The sequence below is a fragment of the Molossus molossus genome, unplaced genomic scaffold, assembly GCF_014108415.1.
Source record: "Molossus molossus isolate mMolMol1 unplaced genomic scaffold, mMolMol1.p scaffold_m16_p_7, whole genome shotgun sequence".
Classification (NCBI taxonomy): Eukaryota; Metazoa; Chordata; class Mammalia; order Chiroptera; family Molossidae; genus Molossus; species Molossus molossus.
This window is the reverse complement of record NW_023425401.1, coordinates 86055511-86071413: the sequence shown is the minus strand read 5'-3', so window position 1 is coordinate 86071413 and position 15903 is coordinate 86055511. Positions and strand designations below refer to the sequence as shown.

The 15903-nt window shown below is 36.2% G+C and overlaps 1 protein-coding gene across 16 annotated transcripts in view; it reads left to right on the top strand.

Moving 5' to 3' along the window:
- The window catches only part of CADPS2 (calcium dependent secretion activator 2), a 592189-nt gene that overhangs the window by 246560 nt on the left and 329726 nt on the right, over positions 1-15903 (top strand). For all 16 annotated transcript variants that reach the window (XM_036246226.1, XM_036246225.1, XM_036246224.1 and 13 more), the window contains exons 4-5: positions 5857-5937; positions 13536-13772. In XM_036246226.1, the coding sequence (XP_036102119.1) occupies positions 5857-5937; positions 13536-13772 (318 nt within the window). The remainder of the gene's footprint in view (positions 1-5856; positions 5938-13535; positions 13773-15903) is intronic.

The window sequence follows — 15903 nt, the reverse complement described above, 5'->3', positions numbered from 1 at the left end:
TTGTTTTTTTCTTTATTGATTTTAGAGAGAGGAAGGGAGAAGGAGAGAGAGATTGAAACATTGATAAGTGAAAGCATTGACTGGCCACCTCCTGCATGTCCCCCCCTGGGGGCCAGGCCCACAACCTGGGCATGTGCCCTGACTGGGAATCAGACCAGTGACCACCTGGTGGATGGGTCAACGCTCAACCCAGTGAGCCACACTGGCCAGGCTGTTTTCTTGGATTTTATTTTTGTCTGACATTATTCTCTTCACTTGGGATCCCCCTTCTGCCCTCTTCAAAACTCAGAAAGTTACCTCTTCTGCAAAGGTTTTCTTGCTCTTGCCCCTAGTCATTTTTCTTAAATATCGAGGGATGGGGGAAAAAAGAGGAATTTACAGTTCTCCCTCATTCCCCAAATCTTGTCATAATCTACTTTATATGATATTTACATGTGTCTTTTTTATTGCATTTAACATTGTGAGCATCAGATAAGTATTTAACCTGTGTGTTGTTAATTTATAGTAATATTTAATGTATTTGCTATTTTGGGCACTCAGATAGTGAATGACTGAAAGAATGAAAGTTGTAGGATTCAAACCCTGGTCCTGCCACTTATTAACTGTGTGACTCTGGTTCTGGGAAATTGCATAAGCCAATCTGTGCTTCAGATTTTTCATCACCCAAATGGGATAATAAGACCTATTCCATAGGGCTCCTCTGAAATTTAAATTCAATAACATTTCTAAAACTTAGAACATTGCCATTTGTGACAACTTGGACAGATCTTGAGAGTGTCATGCTAAGTGAAATATGTTGGATGGGATAGGACAAGAACCATGTTTCACTCATATGTGAATACAAAACAAAAAACAACAAATGAACAAACAGAACAAACTCTTAGGTACAGACAGCAGCATGGTGGTTGTCAGAGCGGAAGGGGAGGCAAAGAGAATAAAATGTGTCAAATATATGTTGATTGGAGACGAGACTTTGAGTGGTGAGCACATAATGGAGTATACAGATGTTGTATTATAAAGTTGGACACCTGAAACTTATATAATGTAATTAACCAATGTTACCCCAATAAATTTAATAATTTAAAAAAAAATAGAATAGTCCCTGACATACAGTAAGTGCTATATAAATTTACTTCTTATTGGTCCTGACAAGGCTAGAGTTCTAATCTGCTTTGACAACGTTCTCTAATATCACTGATAGTGTATGTGTTATTTTATTCAATGCTAAACTCTCTCATTTTCAATGGTATTTCATTATTAATGTGACTGTGTATTCAACTCTTTTATTGGGGTTAATATAGTTAGTTAATAATTACTTGAAGCTATTAGTTTATTACTTTTGTCCAGAAGATAAAATGTTAATAACAAACGAAATACTAAAGAAGATTTCATGACATGTAAAAACTTGCCAAATTATATTTACCATTTTAGAGAATATGCATGCATATTCTCTAGGCTGTTGAAGTCCCAGGGTTTTTATGTTTTAGGTTAAATTTCTTATATTCTTGCTTGTGAACATTTGATCTATTATTTAATATAGTTTAGTTCAGTTCATTTAGGGTAATTTTATATCTAATTAACTCATTTATCTTTTCCCTACTTTTAAGTATTCAAAAGAAAGTGTGGTTTGGGAAATGCAATTTTTAAGAATCTATGAGAATCCGTGGCAGAACTGCTATTTCTGAGTTAGGCTTTTTCATACATAATTTAGTAGGTAGATATAAGGGAGTTCTCTAAAAACTTTTTCTTCAGAAGACAATGCTACCTGATTCATGCATAACGGTGTATAGGCAATGTGCTCTTCATGGGGGAATAACTTCATTTTCTTATGTTCTTTTTTGTTACAAAATGAGTTTTAGTTACCTTGTAGTTGGCTAATTCTCAGAGATCAAGAAAATGGGAAGAAGGTTTTTTTTCCTCCAATTTTTATTAATTTATTTTTGTTACAGATGTTTCACCTCCCCCCCCAGACACCCCCCTCCTCATCCCACTGCCCCACTCCCCTAGCATTGTTGTCTATGTCCATTGGTTATGCATACAGGCATATAAGTTCATCCATCCCCCCTACCTCCCTACTCTGAGGTTTATCAGTCTGAACCATACTCCTTTCTATGTCTCTGGGTCTCTTTTGTTCATCAGCCCACCTGTTCATTATATTCCACAAATAAGTGAGATCATGTGGTATTTGTCTTTCTCTGGCTTATTTTGCTTAGCATAATACTCTTAAGGTCCCTCCATGTTGTCTCAAAGGATAAGAGATCTTTCTTTCTTACAGCTGCATAGTATTCCATTGTGTATATGTACCACTGCTTTTTTATCCATTTGTCTACTGATGGACATTTGGGTTGTTTCCAGATCTTAGCAATAGTGCTGCAATGAACATAGGGGTACATATATTCTTTCTGATTGGTGTTTCAGGCTTCTTAGCATATAGTCCTAAAAATGGGATCACTGGGTCAAATGGCAGTTCAGTGTTAAATTTTTTGAAACACCATAGTGTTTTCCATAGTGTCTGCACCAGTCTGCATTCCCACCAGGAGTGTACTAGAGTCCCCCTTTCTCCACACCCTTGCCAGCACTTGTTGTTTGATGATTTGTTGATGGTACGGGTAGGATAGATGATGTGTACATCTGAGGTGGCCGTTTTCCATGGCTTATATTTGAAAGCCATTACAGCCTCTTTTAGAACAAATAAATAGAAGCTTCTATACAGAAGATTCTCCTGGAGCATGGCTCTTTACCTCTTTTGAATTAATCACCCCTTTGAGAATCTTAGGTAAGCAATGAAATTTAAACAATTCTCCAAGGGAGAAAAAATTATATTTATATTTATATTCATATTTATATCTTGACCAAATTTTTTCCACAACTTGAATGGGTTCACAAACTCTTGAGGGGGCAGATAAAAACTCCTGAGCCTAGAAGTGTGGAAACAGTAATCCCTGTGTAATGATCAGGAGGAAAATAAAACTATATTTTCTGTACTAAATGTTTATCAAACTAGTGAAATATGTTGATAAGTGATAAAAGGCTTTGTGTAATAGATACTAGAGGCATTGCAGAGAATAAAGATGTATTTGGGCACTGTTATTGTCAGGGTTGACTGGTCCTCTTTAAAAGACTTGGAAAACATTCTGTGCCAAGAAAGGACATCTGTGAGGTAAGTAATCTGTTGTCACATAAAGTGTTGAAATCAGGAATTTAAAGTAAAAGAAAATGAAGTTAAGGTGAAGTCTTTGTGGAGGGAGGACTTGTCTCTGTCCCCTCCCACACTCCAGAGTCTACACATCCCTGTTTTCTTTACTTCATAACCCAAATCTGGCACTAGAGACATTAAAGTCTAATGCTTCACATCTGAAAACCACCCATTCAGCCTTTTCTTTTTTCTTCTCTCATTTTTGGGGTGGGAGTAGGGGTGGTATGCAAAACTAAGTTCACTGTAGGGTTCACAATTTTTTCTTTCTTTCACCATGACTGTATGAACAACAGAACTGGTAAAATGAGATGTACTTGAAGTAAGTAGCTAGGGAAACGCTCACCACAATAAAAAGTAGAAAGAGTCTTGGTGAAGGACTTATGGTACCTGAATTCTGGTCTGCCTCCACTATGTGAATCTAGATTTTACTCTACATGACTCAAGACTGGATTAGATGTGGGTTGTGAGGAAAAGAGGTCAATAATAACACCTATGTTTTGAACTTGAACAACTGGGTATATAGGCATGCCATTTATATGACATGACATTATACTAGTCCCCTTACCTACAGGGGATAAGTTCCAAGACCCTCAGGGGATCAGCCTGAGACTATGGACAGTATTGAATCCTACATATACTGTTTTTTTTTTTCATATACATACAGACCTATAATAAAGTTTAATTTGTAAGTGTATTTGTTTGACATAGAGATGACATAGAAACTCCTTTACAATAAAGATTTAGTTTAAGAAAATCTTGACTATTTTTAGCCTTGTTTTAAAATGAATTTAATTTTTAAAATCAACTTGGGAACATATTTTTTAGGAAGGTAAATAAATCTTTGTAAATAAATAGACTTCCTGTTTGTGCTGGAGACAGAGTGATCTTTACTTTCCAAAGCTCAGATCTGATAATGTCTTTCACCTGCTTAAAATCTTTTTTGAGGGTGGAGGGTGGAATGTAAACATCATTTTACTATTTCTATGCTTGATGATCTGATATTCCACCTCTCTTCTGTGTCCTCTGCTGAAAAGCTGCATGACAGCTGACCAGATTTTAACTCCATGCAATTCCCTTCCTTTTCTTTTTTTATATCTTTCTACAAAAGAGGTTAAACTTTTTAATGACTTCTCATTGATGTAGGAACCAACTCCATACTCCCTAATGTGGCTATGAAGATTCGCTTATGCAATAGCCCTACCTCTCTCTCCAGGCCCACCTCTCAAATTACCTTTCCCCCAACCCTGCAGTATTCTGTTCCCCAAACCATTATGTCTAGCCTGAACCCCAGACGTTTGGTGCCCTCTTACTGGGACATCCTCCCCTTTTCTGTTCATCTCTCTTCCAACAACACCATCCTGCTGACCTGGCTTGCTCCTACTTATCTGTTTCTTTTTAAGGTGGTTTTTAAAATATAATATGGTTAGTTTGTTAATTCTTTAGCAATGGAAAAATTAATCTGAACTCTCCTGGGTTGTTTAATGTTGAACTGAGTACTAATTTAGTCTTTAGATGGATCTTTAGTAAGGGATAGTTGTATTATGTGTGCAGGTTTCTTAATGATAGGAATGGAGAAGGGAAGGAATGTGTTCAGATAAACAGCTGTCTGAGTCACATCTGCAGCCCTCAGGGCTTCCCACATTTTGCATGGCTCATAGGTCTGCCTCAGTTTAACAGTTTTTATAATGAACTAATAAAGGATGATTCAATGAATAATTGGGGGGAAAGGAATCATGAGGAAAGTTAAAGGAAGTTATAGAAAAGTGAAGGATTATTTCAGTGGAGAACTGAAAGTAATTTTCCAGGTAAATGGAAGATACCTTAAAAATGATAATAGCATGCTTTTCTTGCCTTCAATCAAATTTAGAACAAGAGTGGAAATACAGTGCCAGCCTGAAAGAAGGGGAGGATTTCTTGGCAGTGTGGTTTTGTTGGTACTATAACGAAGCATATAAGAAGATTTGAATGGTAGAAAATTATATCAATCAAATAGTACTTTTATAGTTTGTCACTAATACAAACTTGTTATAAAAATGAAGGGACTTTAAAAAAACTTTTTTTCTTTATTGACTTTAGAGAGGAAGGGAGAGGGAGAGAGAGATAGAAACACTGATAAGAGAGAACATGGATTGGCCTCCTGCATGCCCCCCCACTGGGCAAGGGACTGTTTTTTAAAAGAACAAAGAAGTGAAGCTTTACTCAGTATCTCTCAGTCCAGAAATGCATTCTGGGAATTCAAAATAACAAAACAAGAGATTGATCTATCTGGAACTATTTAGGACTGACCTTCGTGAAGACAGAAGGATGAGCTGAATAAATTTAATGAGAATTTAATGTAACCTGAAGGAAATGAGGACTTCTTGGTTTAGAATTGTGTACAGGTTGGGTGAAGAATGATTAGAATTAGATTTTTTGTCAAACTGATCTATTAACCTTAGAGATTTATTAACTTCTTTTGTGAACAAAAACCAATGATAATTGCCCAAGAAATTTAATTGGACTGCCAATCAAATTAAACAGTATTTTCTGTTCTCTTTCCAATAGGTAGCTGAGCAAACTTATTTAAAAAGTTTTGAGTCATTTAGTTTTTACTTTAATCTGTAGGTCACTGTAATTAAGTGATCACATGTGTATAATTTCTGTTTGTTTGTTTTTTGAAGTTGGATAATGCAGACGAACAAGCAGCCCAGATCAGGAGGGAACTTGATGGTCGGTTGCAGTTGGCAGAGAAAATGGCAAAGGTAAATTACTAAGTTTGACTTACTGTACATTCTTTCTTTAGATTTCTGTGAGCTGAAAGAGTTTTGTATAGATAAAGCCAGCGTAATGTTATCATTTTTTTCTCAATGTGCATACCTCTTAAGCCCAAATGTCTGAATGTATATTTATCTAAATGGAGCATATTGCCTGTTTTACATATCCATTTCTAGATGTGAAATGTCTAAGTTTAATGATAACTTTTGCAGGTTATTCTTAAAACAATACTTGCATTCGTAAAACTGCCAAATTTACAAGAATTTTAATATTGCACTAAACATAACATAATCAGGGAAAAAAATCTCCTTCCTGTGAAATTGTATTATACCTCACAGTATCTGGCACAGTGCTTGGCACACAGTAGGGTCAGCTAATATTTGATTGCATGACTGAGTGGATGAAAATATAATTTGAAGTTTCTAGTACAGAGTCTGGCAGATAGAGTGTGTTCAGTACAATATTGGGGTTACTTTATCTGTGCAATCACTGTGTTTCTGTGAACAGAAATAGATTTCAAACAAAGCCACTAGTTTCTTTGTAATATTTAAGATGTGTTAGAGAGAATGGACTTCATTGTCTAAATTATTCTTTAGTAAATCGGTACATTAATTTACTTCAGTAGTACAAACATTTTAGTCCTTCCCGGTAAACTTGAGGTTATAATGCTGTTGATTGTTCAGAGAATAAGTTTTTTCCTCCTTTCCCTTCTGCTAAGCAAAAACATTGAATATTTGATAGTAGATTCTCTCCCTCCCTCTCTCTCTCGGCAGAATCCTCTCTATTTAGGGATTTTTCTTCATTAAAAAATAGGTATAACATGTATACAGTAAAGTGCACAAATCTTTTGTTTACAGCCTGATGTGTGTGTATACACCCTGAATAATCACCTCCCAAGTCAAGATATTGAAGTTTGTACAGGGTGGGCAAAAGTAGGTTTATAGTTTTGAGTATATGAAACAGTTTATTTGCTACTGTAATAATTATAACCTGCATGTCTTTTTTCATACGAACAACTGTAAACCTACTTTTGCTCATCTCTGTGTAAGGGACAGTTTCTAGAGGAGAAGTCATAGGATGATACAAATTGAGGGCTAAAGTGTTACATTCACAGAAGGGGCAGTATTTGGCAGCACAGTTTGCCAGGTCACCATTCTCTGGATTTCTACAGAGGCACCATATAATTCTAGAAATTTGAATGTGGACAATATAGGAAGAATTCAAGAAGCTTGAGGCTTTTGGAAGCTTTAGAGAGAACACTTTCCTTGAAACCCTAATCTATATTGGCAGCTGGTTGGAAGGGTTTTGCTTTCCTCCAGGACCTGAGGCTGAGAGAGAATCCAGAGGGATTTGCCGGACACCATGAGGCAGGACCCTGCACCTGTGCTTATCATTTGTATGTTGCCTGCTGTGTGTAGACTGTGCCCATTGTCACAGACTGGACTTGCTTCTTCAGTGGCCTGGCCAAATATCTGATGCTTTTAGTTGAGCTAATTTTGGAGAGGGCTCATGGACCAGAGGGAAAGCTTTCAGTGTGTTCTCATGTTCCTGTTTGCAGAGGAGGAGGTGCGGTAGTAACCTCTGGACTGGGTCAGTAGAGAAGGATGCGCAATGCACTCACAGAGATTTCTCTTTGAGGGGACCCTGGTGGTTTCATCAGAAATGTGATAAAGTAGAAAATGTGCAGAAGGAAGTAAAGCCAGTGGGATCAGAAGGAGAAAAAAAAATCCACAAAAATAAGATACCTTTTTGTTGAATGGACTATTGATGTAGCAGATAGAGCATGTTTAATTTTCTCCTTCAATTTTACCAAATTTAAGCCATCTTCATAAAATATTTATAAGGCTAATTATAACCTACTGACTTTGTTGGATTATGTCTCTACACTAAGCCTATTCACCCACAAGGGCAGATGATATAATGAATTTATTTTATAGATAAGGAGACTGAGGCTAAGAAAAGATGATTCACTTCACCAAGGTTATATGAAAAGTAAGTGGTGGAGGCAGACTTCAAACCCTGTCCTTGACTCCACAGCCTGGCAACCTCTAGACCCTGCTGCCTCTTCAGTCTGATAAACCTAGAAGTGTGCATTAATAGTTAGTAGTTGCCAATCAGTAACACCTCCTACCACACTGCACAACATGATATAATAAAACCACAGGGCAGAAATATCTGTTGCAAGGGCTAGAAATATTGACTTCAATATTTTAGCCAAGGCATAATTAGAAAAAATGTGGACTGGGCCAGAAAGACCTGTGGTCAAATCCATCATTATTGTTTCCTAGATATATAATATTGGATAAGTTATTTAACCTTTTGGAACCAGAATTTTCACCAAAATATTTATTGAAGAACTGTTAAAATAGCCAGGCACTGTTTTAAGCACTTGGGGTACATCCAGATAAATGTAGTTGTATTGGGATAGAACCAGACAAAAATATTTTGGCTAGGCCCTGGTGGAGTTTAAATTTTATTTGGGAAATCCCCAGTGCTATGTAACTGAATGGTGGAAGGTGGTCATTTGCTATTTAGAAAATACAGCACAGAAGGAGGGTGGTTACAATTTTTAGGCAAGTGGTCAAGGTAGACCAGTCCTTGGCAGTGCTATATTTACAGTTAGTGCAAAAACTTGGAATATATGACTCCTTTATTTTTCTCATGCCTCATGCCAGATTTATTAGGAAATCTATTTGCATCTCTGTTCAAAATATTTCTGGAATTTAACAGTTGTCACTGTTCTCCATGTATCACTTTGGTCCCATAACTGTGATATCTCACCTGGACAATCATTCTGTCCTTTGGCTAGACTCCTAGCTTCCACCTCTGCCCCATCAACCAACAGCTAGTGATTCTCTGCACAAAAACCTCTCTCCATTTCACTGAGAGTAACATAATATCAAGTTTCTACAGTGGCCTGCAAAGTCCTGCATGATCTGGTCTTTGCTATTTCTCTGACCTTGTAGTCCATTAAGATCTCACTTTTTTGTTTATTTGCTATTCCTCACCTGAGGATATTTTTTCCATTGAGTTTTAGACAATGGAAGGAAGGGAGAGGTTGAGGTAGGTAGGGGGGTGAGGAGAAAGAGAGAGAGACATCAATGTGGGAGAGAGACATTGATTTGTTGCTTCCCACAGGGCCCTGATTGGGGTGGGGGATGGAACCTGTAACCCAGGTACATGCCCTTGACTGGGAATCAAACCTGACACCCTTTGTTCTGTGGGCCAGTGCTCTAGCCACTGAGTCACACAGGCCAGGGCTAACCTCTCAGTTTGCTCCTTCCCCTCCAGCAGTACCAGCCTTCTTGGTCTTCCTGCCACAGAGGCTTTGCTCTGGTTCTTTCCCTTCCTGCAGTGGTTTGCCCCTGACATTCACATGCTTTTGCTCCCCATATTAATCAGAGTTCTCCAGAGAAACAGAACCAATGTAGATATATGATTTCCTATTGATTTTGTTTCTCTGGACATAGATATATATGTATGTTAGATATAATATAATTTATGTGTGTGTGTGTGTGTGTATATACACATACACAATACATATATACACAGGAATATGTGTGTGCCTGTATGTCTATATAAATATATATGTAGAGATAAATACTCATTGATTAATTTAATTTGTAGGAATTGGATCATATGGTTGTGGGGGCTGGCAAGTCCAAAACCTGTAGGGCAAAGTAGTAGGCTTGAAATTAAGGTAAGAACTGATGTTGTAGTCTTGAATTCAAAATCTGCAGGGCTGGCCAGCAGGCAAGAAATGCAGATCAGGTTTCTATGTTACAGTATTGAGGCAGAATTGCTGCTTCGTAAAGAAACCTGTGTTTGCTCTTAAGGTATTCTACTGATTAGATGAGGCCCACTTACATGTGGGAGGGCAATCTGATTTACTCAGAGTCCACTGATTGTAAATGCTGATCATATCTAAAAATATCTTCACAGCAATATCTAGACCAGTGTTTGACCAAACAACTGGGCATCATAGCACAGTCAAGTTGACATATAAAATGAATCATCTTACTCCTTCATCTACTTTTTTTTTTTTCCCCAATCCTCACCTGAGGATATTTTTCTGTTTATCATCAGATAGAGTGGTATCTGATGATAAATAGAAAAATATATAGAGAGAAATAAGTATAGAGAGAAAAGGAAACATCGATGTGAGAAAGACAAATAGACTGGTTGCCTCCCTCATGACCAGGCTGGGGACGAACTGCAACCGAGGTATGTGCCCTTGACTGGAATCGAACCTGCAATTCATTGGTCCACGGGCCAATGCTCTCACAGCTGAGTCAAACTGGCTAGGGCTCCTTCATCTACTTTTATGCTCAAAGGTCATCTCTTCATTGAGACTTTCCCTGACCATCCTATTTACATTTACAAGACCTTTCCATTCCATGTCCCCATCTGGGCTTTTTCTCCATAGCACTGATCACTTTCTACGTTTTGAAATGATTTCCTCATTTATGAGGAGTGTCTCCTTACAGTAAAATATAGGCTCCATAGTACAGAGGCTTTTTTGATCATTATCTTTATACTAACATCCTAAGGGCCTAGAGTAGAACACATAGCAGATACTTGGTGACTCACAGTTCAACTAGAGAATAACCCTATTTTTGATACTGTTTTAATTTTAAAGATCAAATTTATCATGTATACTTGTTTGATGTATAATTGTTTCTGCTTCCAAGAAAAAGGCAATACAAGCCAATTAAGTAAGGTTGATGAAATACTATCAATAAACCTCAAAGCATTAAAATAGTTACTTTTTTTTCAAAGAGAGAAATATTCTAGTATATTTTATTTCCTGAAAAGTTTGAAAATGCTGACAAAATATTTATGTTAGGTGATTCCTGCCAGTCTCTTTATTAAAAAATCATAGTGAATAAAATGTTTTTAATTAAAACTAAATAAAAATAGAGATTAGCCAAATGTGTGTGTGTGTGTGTGTGTGTGTGTGTGTGTGTGTATGTATATACACTCACAAACAGTCCATGAACAGAGACAACAATGACGAAGGCCAGGGGAGCGGTGGCAGGGGCTGGATGGAGGTGGGCAGAAGGTGGGGGGAATAGGACATCTGTAATAGTGTCATCAACAACAACAAAAGAATAGATTTTTCATGTACTAATGCTCTTTTCTATAAAATAACACCTCAAAAACTTGAAAAAGCATTGGCATATCCAAATTTTCAAATGTGACATATTTGCCTTTTGCTTTGCTAAAATATAATTTTTAAAAGGCACAATTATGACTCTCACACAAATATAAAACGAACTTACGATGAAGATTTCATTCAATGCAAAATTAATGAACAGACTAGTTAGATGTTAAAACTAGTCAAAGAGCATTTGAAAAATTGGGTGCTTGGGGGCAAAGCTAAAACAAGATTCATAGAGATATAAAAATGATTAATTTCCAACTCAGATTTAAACTGTAACCATAGATTATTTTACTTACCAGACACAGATAATTTGAATGTTTTTCACAGAAAATTCTGTAAGGTAACATGTAACTTCACTGTCTGGGACCTGTCACCTATAGTAAACAGAAGGTGTGACTGAGGACATTTCCTCAGATGATTCTTGGATGGCCTTTGCCCCCATATGACATTGAAAGGACCTGCCCACTAAGCTTTTTGCTTTATTTCTGAGTTTTGGATGCATTTTTTTTTTTTTTAAATCCTCACCCGAGAATATTTTTCCATATTTTGTTCAGATAGAGAAACAGGGAGGGAGAGAGAGAGAAACATCGACGTGAAAGGGACACATTGAGTGGTTGCCACCCGCACAACCCAACCAGGGCCGGGGACAAACTGCAAACTTAGCGGGAACCGAACCTGTGTCTCTCTGGACCGTAGGCCGACGCTCTAACCTCTGAGCCAAACTGGCCAGGGCTTGGATGCTTTTTATTATAACTTTTAAAGTTGGTCCACAAATGTGGAAATTAGTTTTTATGGCTTATTTTGATTTTTTTTTTTTTTTTTCCTGGTACATATACTGTAAAACCACCCAAAGCATTATTTTTCCCAAAAGGAAATCAAGATATTTTATAACTGAGTACTTATGTGTTTTTACTGTGGATGCAAACTTACTATTTTGGGATGTTGCTTAAAACTATAGAGGAATATTAAAAGGATACTTAATCTTTTTGGGGAAAGTTGGTTATGAATGCAGATATTTAATCATTCTGTGATAGTAAGTATACAGTTTTAATATTGATTATGTATAAATTATTTTAAGAGAACTATGTGAAGGTTATGTGGGGGAAAGCAGAACAGGTGGCCTGAGACTCTGGGACTGATTTGAGACTCTGGGACTGATTCACTTTGTGCCAAGTGTTCTTTCCATCCCAAGAATGAACTGGTGCAGGTGAGTCAGAGACGAGCTGCAGTTTGATGAGCGCACGCTGGATGTGGTCCAGTCATAGAGAGATGCAGATCTTAGGTTATGTTTTAGGTTATGTTTTCAGTGATACCAAAGGAAACACTAGCGAAGGCAGTGGCTTTCTGGAGATTTAGGCGATCATTTGAAAGATGGCTGCTTTGCTCTCACCCCAGCCAGTTTAGTACAGGGATTGTTAGTTACGCCGAACTTGGTATTTTAAAGCTCTGTACCCCTCTGCCTTTAAGAAAGAAGAGCTAAGTGCCAGGTTGTCAAAGATTAAAGGCAGAACTAAGAATGTGAGGAAACCTCATTTGCTGTTTGTGGCAATATAAATGTGTTTAATCTTCTCTAAGAGCAATTTGGCAATCTCTTTCAATATCTTATATAAATATCAATATTTGGAATTTGTTTTTAATTGAGTGGAAGAAAAAATCTGATTGCAGAGATGGAAGGATTATATGGCAATGTTTATGTAACTCAGAAAATACAGAATCTTTAAAATGGATACTGTTACTTTCTTTTTACTTTGAGCTTTTATCATACATTGCATTTTTACTTTAAAGTTAAATTTTTCTAAGCCTTCACTGAAAATCTGAATTGATGTACATAAGGGACCTTGACACATTTGTTGTGTAATATGAAAATGAATCAATTTTAGAAATATGACTATCTTGCTATTTAATATTATGGTTTTTAAAAAATATATATTTGAATGCTTATTTATAAAAAGCATACTCTCCAAACAATGCACATCTGTGGTAAGAAAGAAAGAGGCTGTTAAAGTATTTGTTTCTTAAAAGGGAAAGCAGGACATAATGAACATTGTTCTCATAGGCCAGATACCACAAGCATTTCGCAGCTAACAGTGGCTAATTAAGATTCATGTGTACACTAAAATTTCTTACATGTATATTTTTAGTTTGTTTATCCCTTAAGCAAATACCTTATCAAAAATAAAGCTAATGTGGAAAAGTATATCATGTTATTTATTTTGTACCATAATGATCCTCAGTAGGGTATATATCGTACCTTTAAATATAATCAAAATTGCAAGAGCCTGAGGCTTTTAAAGCTTAGAGTCTAAAGAAGATGCATTATATCTAGTGTCAACATGTCTACGAGTCATTATATACAAAATATGTTATATGATAAACTGGAAATATGACTTGTGTAACATTATTTTTAAAATTATTTTCAAGGAAAGAAAATTCCCCAAATTTATGGCAAAAGAAATGGAGAATATGTATATAGAAGAGTTACGGTCTTCAGTGAATTTGCTAATGGCCAATCTGGAAAGTCTTCCAGTTTCGAAAGGTGGTCCAGAATTTAAACTACAAAAATTAAAACGTTCCCAGAATTCTGCATTTTTGGACATAGGAGATGAGAATGAGATTCAGCTGTCAAAGTCTGACGTGGTGCTGTCATTCACCTTAGAGGTAAGTGGCTCTATCCCGTGTGGCCTCTGACAGCATAAATGAGGCTGCAGATCATTTTTGCTGACTTTTGTGGTAACCTTTCAAATTTAAAACAGTATAGTATATTTTGAAGAAGTTAAATTGCTCTTCATTTGCAAGGCAATCAGGTTGTGAATGCAAATTAATGTAAACTTTAAACATAACAGCACTTATTAGGATTAAACAATAAAAGTTGTGAGGGAAGTCTTTTTTGTGTCATCGTAGGCTAGTGTTAGGTTATTGTTACAGGAAACACCCAAACACGGGGGTGGAAATAGGATTTAAACATATAACTGCATTCTCTGCAATTTGGGAACTCCTCTCGGGCTTTCAGTTAGCCCCCCCCCCCCCGTTTTTTTTAAATTAAATTCCCCTATGACATCATCTTTCTAGAATCAAATCACATAATCACATAAACCAGCTGTACTGCACCGTATTGGGTGCATATAGCTAATGAGAAGTAGAGAAGTCTTCCTTTCCAGAATATCCCGTTTCATTATAGGAACAATCAATATTATAGCGAACCGAAATAAATGTCATGCCTTTGAAATTGTGTTCTCTAAGACTTCAGAGTTTCATCCCTTTCACACAAATCGCTGGAAACCAGATATTGATACTGACTGTTACTACAGCAGCCTTTCATCATGATTACATTTCTTCTTTGTTAATCTTTGTATTTGGGCTGATTTGCGTATATGTCTATGCTTTTATATACAACACACATACACCCTAGCAATATCAAGCTGAAATGTATAGCTCTCTCAAAAATTATATTAAAGCTTGTAGTTCCTCCTTGCATTGTTATATTCTCTCTCTGCCGGGTCCCAGTGCTGCTATTTGAGTTTGCTGATTGACAAAGAAAAGTACCCTGGAGTTTAAGGAGCTACAGTTTTAAATTTCTTTGTTGAAATATTTCTACACTTAGTTTATGGCAGAAAAAGCAAATCATTAATGATTGAAACTGGCTGTGTTTTCTTTTTCTTCCTTTTGGCAATTAGATCTGTAGAATTGTGTTGTTTTATTTATGTGTATGGATTCATAACAGAAGTTACATCTTTTTGAAAGTGGCAATTCTGCAGGATAAAACATCCCCGGCACAGATGGGAGTATTGTTTTGAGGAGAATGCGGTTTCACAAGTTGTACGTTTTAGGAGATACTGTTTACAGCAGCTTGTAACAGAGGTGACAGCAAGTGTCCAGCAGATGCTTTCTTCCTTCTCTCTTGCACTTTGGTTGTTAAACACTGTATAGAGAGATGCAGTGCAAGCATCCTAGTCCCAAAGATGAACCAATGCCGTCAAGATTTCCAGACTTCCCTTGTGTTACACAATTCTTCTGTTTATACATTTTAAATGACCATCAAAAATTTTTATCATTGAATTAAGACGTCTTTAGAGTCATGGTGGTAAGTTGATATGTAGGTGGCTGCTAATTGATATGGTTATATATTTCATTGGTCTCAGATTCTGGTTCTAATGATTTTCAATATCACTAACAGCAAATTTGATTTATTAAAAATGCATAACTTTTTAGTTTATTTTCCTTAAACAAGATTTAGTACTTAACCCCAACTTCCTTGAGTATTAGAGCCACTGTGAAAGATAATAGCTGGTTCTCTTAGTCTTCTTTTAGTTAAGTTCTTATTTTTATTCATATATTACTATGCATTACAATAAGACAGGGCTTGGTTGAAGAAGGAAAATGGCCCTGAATTTGATTTTAATTTTTCTGTGATCAGTTTTCCATATAGTTTTATGAAAAACAAAACAAAACAAAGCAAAATGCATTTGTATATATAAACATAAAACTTCTGTTATACCAGAGCTAAAAGAAAAAAGTTATTTTAAGATAGTTTCTTTGAAACCTTGTTCTTGAGATTCATATAACAACTCTATGAAAAGTATTATGAATTTAATAATGTATTAACTGATCAATAAATTATAAAGATGATGTTTTGGTGAAGAGTTTGGTAGTTACATAGCATGAATACTATTAATCTTGTTTATACAAATACAACATGAGATCAAAAGGAAATGAATGCATATATGAAAATGTAATTGAGTATATTTTATAAATTAAAATTTGAGAATTTAGGGAACTTCATGATTCAAAT